Source organism: Castanea sativa, chromosome 2 (genome assembly GCF_040712315.1).
Source record: "Castanea sativa cultivar Marrone di Chiusa Pesio chromosome 2, ASM4071231v1".
NCBI lineage: Eukaryota > Viridiplantae > Streptophyta > Magnoliopsida > Fagales > Fagaceae > Castanea > Castanea sativa.
The window spans coordinates 29,968,080-29,980,051 of NC_134014.1; the positions used below are offsets into that span (position 1 = coordinate 29,968,080).

The 11,972-nt window shown below is 33.7% G+C and overlaps 1 protein-coding gene across 1 annotated transcript; it reads left to right on the forward strand.

Moving 5' to 3' along the window:
- The first annotated feature begins 868 nt into the window (after positions 1 to 868).
- On the forward strand, positions 869 to 1,444 carry LOC142625185 (uncharacterized). The gene is made up of 2 exons (XM_075798879.1): positions 869 to 1,165; positions 1,259 to 1,444. Exons 1-2 carry the CDS (start codon positions 869 to 871, stop codon positions 1,442 to 1,444), a joined length of 483 nt encoding a protein of 160 aa, XP_075654994.1.
- Positions 1,445 to 11,972: the final 10,528 nt, after the last annotated feature.

Sequence of the window (11,972 nt, forward strand, 5' to 3'; positions counted from 1 at the left end):
TGCCAGTAACTACTTTAGACTAAAAGATATAATGAATAAATGTTTGAAATTATTTTTTGTGATAGGTGACATGGTAATTTGTAAGACATAAGTAGTAAAATTTGCAATATCTCTAGCATCATTCAAAGATAAAATGCCGTGAAAAATATCATAAATAGTAAAAATGGTGTAAATAATGATATAAAATAAAAAGTAAAAAGTGGTGAAATAGGTGCAAGTTGCATGTAGGACAAGACAAAAGCAATGGTTTGGTCACTTTCAACAAGTAGAAGTCCTTTTTTTCTTTTCTTTTTTCCCTCCATGTCAGTAACTACTTAAAACTACTATTACAAAAAACAACAAAATTTAGGAGTCAGGGGGGGTAGGTGCCCCCCCCCCCTCTGGCTCCGCCAATGTCTGCAAGACAACAGTGAATCCCAAACAAAATGTACGTGTACTTTGAGAGATAATATTATAATTTAACACTTTGAATCATAAACAAAATTAATGTTTATAATTTAACAGTTTTAGTTTTAGTTTTAGATTAGTTGTCACACATTCATAATTAGTTAGGCCAATAACGTAACTATTTTTTTAGAACATGTGCCCATCATTTTTTAAGTTGGACTAATAACATAACTATTTTTTTTACTTAGATGGATTTGAATGCTGAGGTACTGAAGACCATAATTTTTCAGACTTTATGCGAAAACTAACCTTGGTTCATGCTGCATGCCATTATTTGTGTTACATTATCCATCAAAAGCAACGACTAAAAAGAAAACGTGTTCCCCACATTCCTACACAATCAACCATAAAAAGACAAAAAGTTCGTGATGAACTAATGTCTCGACTTAGGAATAGTGAAAAATGCTATGATGTAATACGCATGGGTCCACAAGCTTTTCAAGGTTTGTGTGACATTTTGCGAAGAGATGGTGATCTTCAAGACACACAGCGTGCCACGGTTGAAGAGCAAGTTGGCAAGTTTCTTCACATGCTAGCACATAATCAGACGACTCGTACAATGTCCTTTTTTTATCGTTCCGGTGAGACCATTAGTCGTCATTTTCATAACGTGTTAAGATCAATAATTATGTTAGAGGATCAATTCCTTCGACAATCTAATGGAACCCAAGTGCCACTTGAAATACTAAATAGTAGTAGATTCAACCCATATTTTAAGGTAAATATATCATGCATATAATTTATATTTGATAGTAGTTTAGTACAAATATATTTTAAGGTAAATGTTTTTGAGAGATAATGTTAATCTCAGGATTGTATTGGGGCACTTGATGGAACACATGTTCGTGCCAAAGTGTCTAATGAGGATGCACCAAGATATCGGGGTAGGAAGGGTTACACAACACAAAATGTGTTGGCGGCATGCTCATTTGATTTAAAATTCACATACATATTACCAGGTGAGAAAGGAACTGCTTCAGATTCAAGAATAATATAAAGCGCTTTAACTAGAAACGATAACTTGAAAATCCCACATGGTAAATTTAATCCAAATACGTATTAGGGTGTATTCTTTATAATTAAAAAATTTGTAGTATATAATTAATGGTTGTTATTGTTTATTAGGTAAATATTATCTTATTGATGCGAGATACATGAATAGAAGTCGTCTGATTGCACCTTATAAGGGAGTACGTTATCATTTAAAAGAGTACTCTGTTCGTACCCTAAAAATACTAAAAATTTGTTTAATTTGCGATATGCGTCATTGCGCACTACTATTGAAAGAGCATTTGGTGTACTTAAAAAGAGATTTCCTATCATAGCAAATACCACAGAGCCTTATTGATGAGATTGATAATTTGATATCTCAAAATGGAGTTTCTTTGGAGAACTTTGAAGTGAAAGATGATCAGAGGTCACCAGAAATTAATGTTGCACGTTCTCGAGTGTTATCACAAGATGCAATCACTACAAAAAACGGGGTCTATAGCTGCGTTTCAAAAACGCGGCTATAGACCCCAAAAACGCAGCTATAGCATATAACTGTGTTTTCTAGAGCCGCGTTTACAACCCAGGCCTAAGTTGCGCAGCAACAGCCCTGCAGGTCTGTAGCCGCGTTTTTATAACCGCGGCTAAAGATCAAACCTAAAGCCGCGTTTTTTAACCACAGCTATAGGCTTCGGGTCTATAGCCGCGTTTTTGAAAAACGCAGCTACAGACCCATTTGAGCCGCGTTTATAACTGCGGCTATAGGCCCTTTTTCAGCTACTTTCGTCAACCAAAGCCTAGAAACTATAGCCGCGTTTTAAAAACGCAGCTATAGTTTCGTGTTTTTTTTTTTGCCTCCTTTTTTTTCTTTCTTTTCCCTGTTATCACAACTTCCCAACACAAGTTCCATAAACAAGTTCCTAACACAAAAACTTACTTTTAATGAACAATTTGTCAAATTTTTTATCTTGATTACCTTTCAATAAATAAATAATAGCTTGAATGCTTATGATTTTAGCAAAAAAAAAAGGTAATGGCAATCGACTTCAGGCTTCGATGATAACACTCATCAATCATCATCTTCACTATAATGGGCCTTTCTTTTGGAATTGGAAACTAGATGTTGGACCAATCTCTCAAGGCTTCACCCCTCTCATCCAGTCATCTCCTACCAAAAAGCAAATTAGAGAGAACAATTTTGACAATTAATAAGTTGCAGAAATTAGGGACTTTTTACAGCAAAAGCAGCCCACGGCAGCAAATAAGCCTAACAACTTTGGCATTTGAACATCAAAATGATCAGAAATTTGCTGTTCGGATCCGTCCAACTTTTTGCGTGATTAACTTGTCTAGCCACCCAATTTCCTGTCAGATTTACCTGGAATTTTATTGAAGCAACATGAAGTTATTGTGTTCAACTCTTGAGTCTTCAACACTAACTTAGTTAGGCAGAAAAGGGAGATAACATAAGATGTAATTCATAAGATAAGGGGTTCTAATGAAATATTTGGGGAAAATTAATTTAAATGTAGTCTGAAGAGCTGAAATGTATATTTTTGAATGTGAAATTAGGCATGATAAACCTTGAACCGAACTTGGCCAGATCTAAATTTTGGTTGATTAAGGTATGCCAAAATGTTTATATTCGATGATGTGGGATGAACACAATGAATATGCTAGCTTAAATTAGGGCAAATAAAAAGTTTGTATGTTCAAAACTCTCCATTTTTTTCAATAGTAACATGATGTTTTCTTATTTGTGACATATTTGGATAATTACTACATCACATGAGCATGGCCTCCATTTTGTAGAGAATCAATTCACCGGCTAAGGTAGATACTTAACATCTTCCTATTTCAAAACTTAACCTTCAATCTTGAATCATTGGTTCTTAAACTAAGCTTTATCTTGTAATTTTACTTTTTTAGAATAAAACTAGGACCAAAGTGCTATAATTCTTGGATAGTATCTATGACCAAAACTTTTGATGTTATTTTTCTATCAAATGTAAATTTTGATTCATATCAATAAAATGATATATATTCCAGCCATAAAATTTTGAGAGACACATCTCACCTATTTAGGTGGGCTTTGATTCAAACCAAACCTGAGTCCATTATCAAGCAACATAACTTATTAAAGAATCTAACACGCAGCAATTCCAAATTCGATAGCAGACATGGAAGACAAAAAGGTATTAGAAAAAGAGAAATGATATGTCTACAACATTTTCACAACATTTTTACAACAAATCCTAAGTGGCAGGATGTTACTGGTTGTTATTGTTGGGGCAAAAAAGTAATCTTAGTGTTAGGTTCAAATTTGAACCAATAACAAGTAACCACCTATGATTTGTTGTAAAAATATTGTAAAAATGTTGTGAACGTAGCACCTCTCTTAGAAAAATATATGGGAGTTCATTAAAAAAAAGTACAAATGGGGGGGTTGGCCAAAGAAGTACAGTTCTGAAACAACATTCTACACAAAATGTGAAAAGTTAAGACTTTGAGAGTACACAACAAAACCTATTCTAAAACCATCAATTATCTACACCAACATAAGATAGGAACCTGCCAGTGACAGAAATGTAAGCAATATGAATATTTATTTTAAAATTCAAGAAGTGACCCTTTGTGCATGCTATGTTTATCAGAAAAATAAGAACATGGATGAAGAAAACTGGTGGTGACCTCTTTGTGCTTGCCATACTCTAAATTTGGTTTCAAGTCTTATCGGGATCTTGCACATCATCTTCACAAATCCTACTCATCACTAACCAATAAGGTACTGTACTAAGCCGACATTGCAAAATAGTTGGTGATGATAGAAATATCACCAGAAGGTTTACAATATGGTCCATTGGGCTCCCAACCAATATTACACAAAACTCCTTAAGTGTTGCTCATAGCATTTAACTAAGGCCAAATTACAAAAAGACTTAACAAAAAAAAAATTGCAAAAAGACCCCTTATGGTTTGGGTCAATTTCAAACAGACCCCCTCAAATTTCAATTTTGTGCCTTTTTTTTTCTTTTTCAATTTTGCGCTATTGACCCATGATGACAAAATTGACCCCTTCATCTAATTCAACCATGTGCACTGCATGTGACACTTTGTTATAATTTTTTTTTTTGGTAGAACTTAATTAAAAAACTCAATTTTAATATCATTTTAAAACAAAAATGTAATGAAATACTCAAGAGAATTATAATTTAATAAATATAAATTTTAAAATAAAATATAAGCTTGGTTAATAAGAAACAAAAGAAAATTAAAGGAATATAATTTTGAATCAAATTACAACCTTTTTTGCTAAGATGTACCATTGAATCATGATAAAAATGTTGATTACAAAAGCAAATATTGCCACCTCAATTCCCCCCCCCCCCCCCCTCTCTCTTTGGTCAGTTTGAAATTGACCCAAATCTAAGGGGGTCTTTTAGCACTTTGGCCTTTAATAAATTCCTTTCAATTGCACTGATATGATCAGTTATGGTTAATCAAACAATGATATCTCATATATTTACCATCAGATTTGGTATCAAATCTATTTTCTATTATCTATTTCAAAGGAAGGGATCATGCCTTAACTAATATAGATGACAATATGTAGCAAAGCAAAACAAACAAACAATCAATTAATCTAAGTGACGACTCCAGAACCATGGGATATGAAACTGCGCTTGAAATTTACCACTCAAGTGTGTGTGTGTGTGTGTGTGTGTGTGTGTGTGTGTGTGTGTGTGTGTTTGCATGTGTCTCTGTGTACATCATGCCAAATAAAATGCATATGCATACTTTGTTGTCAATGAGGCTGCACAAAATGATGATGACTCCATGCCAACATGGCGCAAGTAAAACCAAAAAATTTACAAATAAAATTATAAAATCAAATAGGAAGGCTATTTGCTAGAGTTTTTACCCTATGGCTCTGCCCATTATGTGGTGCCGTTGAAGCAAAGCTGACCAAGAGCATACAGAAGTCTGTCATCCACATAATTATTATCTCTAGGGATAGAAAACAATATATAGAAAGGGAGAACATTAGATTAACAAGATGACCCTTCCAAAACAAAAACAAAAAATACAGCATTAATATCATCAATTAACATTTAAACTACAGCAGATATAGTAAGGGGAAAGCAAGAACATGTACTATGATGCTAACCCCTGCCCATGTATAATGATACCAAACCACCTCCAGAAATAACTTTCATTTAAGGAACCTGGGGAGTGGGGATTACATAAGTAACTCAATTAATTCCGAACTAAATGTTTAATTTTCCAAAATTTGGTACCTTTACTGAGGGCATCAACCTCGCCAGTATCTTGTCGTCCATGGACCTGCAAAAAAATTAAACTATTAAAACTCACTAACCAACACAGTAATGAAAGTTAATACTTTCTAATGAAAAAGTCATAAGCTCAGTGATAAGCGAAGTACGCAAAAGGTAAACAGAGTCGGTACTAACTATTTGACAACATATTATTTCTTCAAAGCATTGCAACTCAGCTTAACTCAACTAAGCATTAGTCCTCACTAATTAATTTGGGAAAGAATCCATCAACAACACCACCACCACCTGCCACCACCATCATCAACAATAGCACCACCACCCAAACCCACCACCCCACCACTGTTGAACCACCCAAATCAACCCAACAAATCACTACAAACCCATATCAAAATCACCCAAATCAACCCACTACGACCACCACCAATCCAAACACAACACAACCCATTGCCACCAAGCCAAACACCTACCACACTGGGACCAAAACCCATTGCCATCAAACCCATACCAAAACCATCCAAGAATCAAACCCATAGGAAAAAAAAATTTACAAAGGATCAAACCCATTGAAATCTCCACCACCAATCTCTGACCTCCACCACAATCTCCACCGCAAACCTCCTGCCACCAAGCCAACCCACCAATCAATTCATCGATCTCAACCCACATTAGCCACCACACACCCAACACTGAACCAAAAACCCACCACAAGCCGATCTCCACACCTCTACCACATGCCGATCTCCTTCACCACGGGCCAAACTCCAAGCATCATCTCCATGCCAATCTAAGAGAGAGGAAGTAGTGAGAGAGACCGAGACAAAGTGAGTGCCGAGAGAGATGGAGGGAGGTTGGCTTAAGAAGGTGAAAGATCAGGTTAGAGATCAGAGAGTAGTTTCGGGTTTTTTTTTTTTTTAATTGTATACTAAACCTAAGCTGCATTTATTAAATGCAGTTCCACAGATGCTTAGAGCTGCGTTTAATTAAACGCAGCTCTAAGCATCTCTTAAGTTGCGTTTCTTAAACGCAGCTCCAAAGAAATTGAATAAAAAAAAAAGTTCTAGAAAAATGGGGTGGAGAGCCACGTTTTTAAAAACGCAGCTTCAGTCCTACCCACTTAAACGCAGCTTCAACACTTAAAAACGCAGCTTCAGGGGAGGTCTATAGCCGCGTTTTTAAAATGCAGCTATACGTCCAGGGTGGAGTTGCGTTTTGCAGAAACGTGGTTCAAAGCTGACCCTGTAGCTGCGTTTTACAAAAACGCGGCTTAAAAGCGCGTTTTTTGTAGTGAATGTCTTCTAAATGCAAGAAAATACGATTGACAGAAGATGATGAACTCAGGAATGTAATTTCCCAGTCATTTGATAATGTATCAAAGGCAATCGATAAGGCAACTGAGGTATGACAAAGTGCTTTTCAAAGTCATATGGAGCAGAAGTTCACGTAACTTTGGGTGTATTGGACTTAGATCCAATATCAAAGACTGAGGCCTACATATTTTTTATGGAAAATCCAACATATAAGGAGATGTTCTTTGGTTGCCCAGATCATGAGCGCAAATGTGTCTTATTGACACTGATGTCTAGGCCTAAAAATTAAAAAAGTGTGGGATTTTTTGGCCAACCTTAGTTTTGGAATGGATTATGTTATTTTGTTTTGATTTGGCAAGACTCATTACCAGATTTTTTTTTTTTTAAAGATATTTGTTTGCATTTTTAAACAATATTTATTTTGTTGAGAATAAATATATGATGCGTGAATTGCTTTACAACATAAAAATATACATAACTTGTTTTTTAGCTACAATAAAATTTTCTTTTTTCCTTAAAGAAATTGGGAGATGGAGATGTATTAACACCAGCTAAAAAAGATCCAATCTAAAACTAGCAGCCCTAAAAAAATTTTTGCAAATTGAAATAAAGAAATTGTACTATTGTCAATTTTTCATGCCATTATCTTCATCTGTTAAATTATTGATTAACGTGATGCAATTTATTCACCTTGACAAAACTATATTGTAATTCAATAATTTAACACAGACCCAATTGTGGCTAACTAGTTTCACATCATCTACTAAATACTAAACATTTCAAAGCAATTATAATTTCTCATTGATTATTTTTTATGTTTTTTAAAATGAGGGGTATAATAGTAATGTTATTATAAAATGATTTCATTCCATTCCTTCCAATGTCACTTCCAAACAGTGTTATTTACTTTCCATTTCATTCAATTCCTTTCTATTCCTTTCCATTCCTTTATTTTATAATATCCAAACAAAATTTTTAAATTTCATTCCATTCCATTCCATTCATTTTTATACTAAATCCATTATACTTCATTCCTTTATAAACTCCCAAACGGACCCTTAAACTCACAAACAAAGGAATGAGCTTTCCATTACCTCAATTAAAACTCCCAAACAAGAAAAAAGAAGAATATTCTAAAATTATTCTTTTCATTCCATTCCATTTCATTCCCTCTTCCCAAAAGAGGCCTTAACCTTAAATTTTAAGAGACAAAACTATGGAAGCAAAAAATAGTCTTAAATCTTCTTCGGAACTAAGTTATCCGTATCAAATGTAAATTCTTATTCCTTCTATATGCTCATAAAAAACAAGAGTTGTCTATTCGTTTTGGTAATTATTAAGAGAGTATATATATAAAAGATATGAAGGTGCTGAACATTTTGATAACTTTCTTACGTTCATGCACTAATAAATAGACAATGTATATTTTTCATTGTTCACAACAATTAAGAAAATTCTCAATTCAATTTGCATTTCTATGGATATATAGTTGGTGTGACTTCAGATGGAATAAAGTAAAGGAGAAAAAAAAAGTATTTGAGTGACGGTATTAACAAGAAAAATAGGGAAAACTCTATACAATTTTTGTCACTACAATGCAATAATTTCATATTCTTTGTAATCTCCATTCTCCAATCCAACATCAATTTTCATGGTGCCTTTCTTATTAGCTAGCAAGATACTACAATAATTTCTTCTTGGAGGCTGCTCGGAATACAAAAAACATATTGTAAGTTACATTGTCTATATATTAGTTAAGGATTATGATGAAATGATATTTATGTTGAGGAAAGAGCCAAAACTGAGGGAGCCACCTGTAGATAATTTTTCTAAGTAAAGAAAGAGCCAAAATTGATTACCTTGTCTCGTAAATATGGGTTCGGCATCTTGTAAACATCCATTAATATAGAGTAAAATAGAGGGGAGAAGAGTAGTGAGGAATGATTATCATTCACCTTACTTGGATGTTTTTAAAATTAAGTTAGGGAAAGGAGAATAATTAACATTTTCATAGTTTATAATTTTGTTAAGGCGAAACTACATTATTAGTCTCTGAAGTATACTATGTGTGCGCAATTGGTCCCTCAAGTTTCAACTGAGTACAATTGGTCTCTCAAGTTTAAAAAATAAATTATATTAGTCATTTTGCTAATTGTCATTAGTGGTATTAATTTGGTAATTCATTTGGTCAAGTATTTTTATGCTCTACTCTCCTTCCAAATCTCTCCAATTTGGGGGGAATTAAAAATAAAGGGTTGGAAATAGTTAAAACCCCTCCAAATCCCCCCTCCCCTTTCTCCCTTTAAAAAAAATCTAAATAAGGTAATTTAACTTACTCTTCCTCTACCACCATGCACCCTTGATGCGGTGGTCACTCTACAAATATAAATACTTGCGAAGAGTGGAGAGCAAGAGCCAGGGTTCAAGTCTCCAGGAGGGAGTTTTACACACATATACACTTAAATTAGGCTAGAGTAGAAATTCTATCTTGTATCTAAAAAAAAAAACTTACTCCCCTCCCTCTACTTTACTCCCCTCTACTCCCCATCCATCCCAACAAGCTTTTAATTTGAGAAAAGATTTCTATTTATACTCTAATAGCTTGTTTGGATAAAGGGAAAGTAGAGTAGGAGGAGGGAAAGTACGTTAAATTACCTTATTTGAATATTTTTTAAGGAGAGAGAGGGAGGGATTTGGATGAGTTGGTATTCTAGCTACTTCTAATTCCTCGTTTTTAATTCTCTCAAATTGGAGAGATTTGGAGGGAAAGTAGAGCATAGAAATGTTTGACCAAGTGAATTACCAAATTAACCTTTATCATATTAACGAAATTACAAACTATGAAAAAACTAATTATTCCCCTCCCCCTAATTTTAAAAACATAAAAACAAAATAGAAGATAACCATTCTTCTCTACTCTCATCCCCATTACTCTTCTCTCCCTCTAAACTTCTAAACATAGCATAAATATGAATTTTTTTTTTTTTTTGAGAATCTAAATATGAAAATTTATGTTGAAGATACTCGCTAACGGTTTGATTTTTGTGTGCCAAACATATGCATTAGAAACAAGGGTGCTTACGAACGGGGTAAGTGTCAAACAAGAAAATATTATAGTCAACTTTAGAATAACAACTAAGAAAGGCTCTACTACACAGTTCCACATCTTTGGACTACAAAAATGCCTCTGAATATTTCAGTCACATAGCCCCTTGAAACAAGTACGGTCTAGCTACGAGTTTTGTCGTAGTAAATGAATTGTTGCATAAGCCTAGCTGAGTCTAGTTTAATTGGGACCCTCAATCGTTGAAGGGCTTCCACTCGGTTCATGTGGGCTCAACCTGGTGTAACTGTAAGTAGTCCAGAAGAATTTTTTTTCAATTAACTTTAAATATTAAATAATTTTGTTAGCTGTCATGTTTTAAAACAATCTGAAAAACTAGCATCTCGAGTGTCTAAAACTCGATTTCCAAGATAAAACTCGAGTTTATAAGTCTCGATTTGTAAGCTGTGGTGGGTGACGTGGAAAAAATATCCACGTGGAACTCGAGTTTTTAAAACTCGAGTTCCACCATTTTATTTTCCCTTCTTCTTCTTCTTCACGTCTGTTCCTTCTTCATCGTCGCATCGTTCACCCAGTCACGTCTGTTCGTCCACCCAGTCGCTAAAAATCAGATCGTCCACCAACGTTCTTCTTCAACCAGATTGCCCACCCAGCACCAGATCGTCTTCTTCGGCGGTGTGTCTTCAGGTTTATTCTTCTTCAAGTCCGACAAAAATCGAGTTTCAAAGACTCGGTTTTGCTTTTTAGAACTCGAGTCTTATAGACTCGAGATCTATGTGGCTAAATTCCTCCACGGCAGCAGTAGAACTCGAGTTTGAAAGCCTCGATTTTCATCATCGATCTCGAGTTTTAAAAACTCAAGAAAACTCAAAATGCTAGTTTCCAGTTTCCTTCCCGACGTATGTTAACTTATCATATATTTTGCCCTCACACTGCTACCCTGAAAATATCCCCTAGTCTAGAAAGACTAATAAGGTTGCATAGCATTTGAGTGCGCTGCTAGGAGGCTCGAAAGGTTGTCATACACATCCTAGTAGTAGCAGTATCTTACTAATAAAAATACTCGCATGAAGTGATGATTGAGCTCTAAAGCTATTATTGTAATGCTATGTATATAACATTTTTTTAATTATTTTTACAATAAATTTTAGATGGTAAATTGTTATTAATGAATAAAAGAGTTAGATCTTATATATATATATATATATATATAAAAAAAAAAAAAAAAGAGTTTGAGTATTTATATTAGCTTGTGCAATTTTTTTGTTTATTTTAGCATAATTTTTTTTCTTCTTATTTTACATACTTTTACTTTTCAAAACATGCACATCAAATTATTTATTTTACTCATTATATTTCATTAAAAATTAATTTTTCTTTATTTTTTTAATTGTTTCTCTTTTTTCACACATAACAACCATTATCTACTCTATTTCTTCATCATCGGAATACATAAAAAATAGTAAAAATATTAAATGTAAAATGAATAGTGACATTATAAATTTACATGATTTTTGTAAGTAGTTTTGCACAACTTTACATTAATTAATGTGGGTGAATTTTTAGTTTTTGGAGAAAGTTTTAACTTATAACGTTAGCTTCTGAACTAACTGGAACTCATGATTTTTTGTTTTGTTTTGAGAAACTATGATTTTTAAGCTTGATTGGCTACATTTTGTTACCTTTTCTATTATACAAGCGTTAATACGAGTGCTGTATTGTTGGTGCTGAACCTAAAATTTTGTGGGAAAATATTGTAAAAACTCTTATTAAAGAAAAAAGTGAAAATATTTAAAAACTCTTATAGAAAGGAAAAAAAAAATAATAATAATAATAATAATCTTGGCTTGTTTGTTACTAAAGGAA

What these genes read in the sequence shown, in the direction of transcription:
- LOC142625185 (XM_075798879.1), top strand. Translation starts at nt 869, where the DNA reads ATGGGTCCACAAGCTTTTCAAGGTTTGTGTGACATTTTGCGAAGAGAT. An exon ending in GATTCAACCCATATTTTAAG is followed by an intron (nt 1,166 to 1,258) that starts GTAAATATATCA and finishes TGTTAATCTCAG; the next exon opens with GATTGTATTGGGGCACTTGA.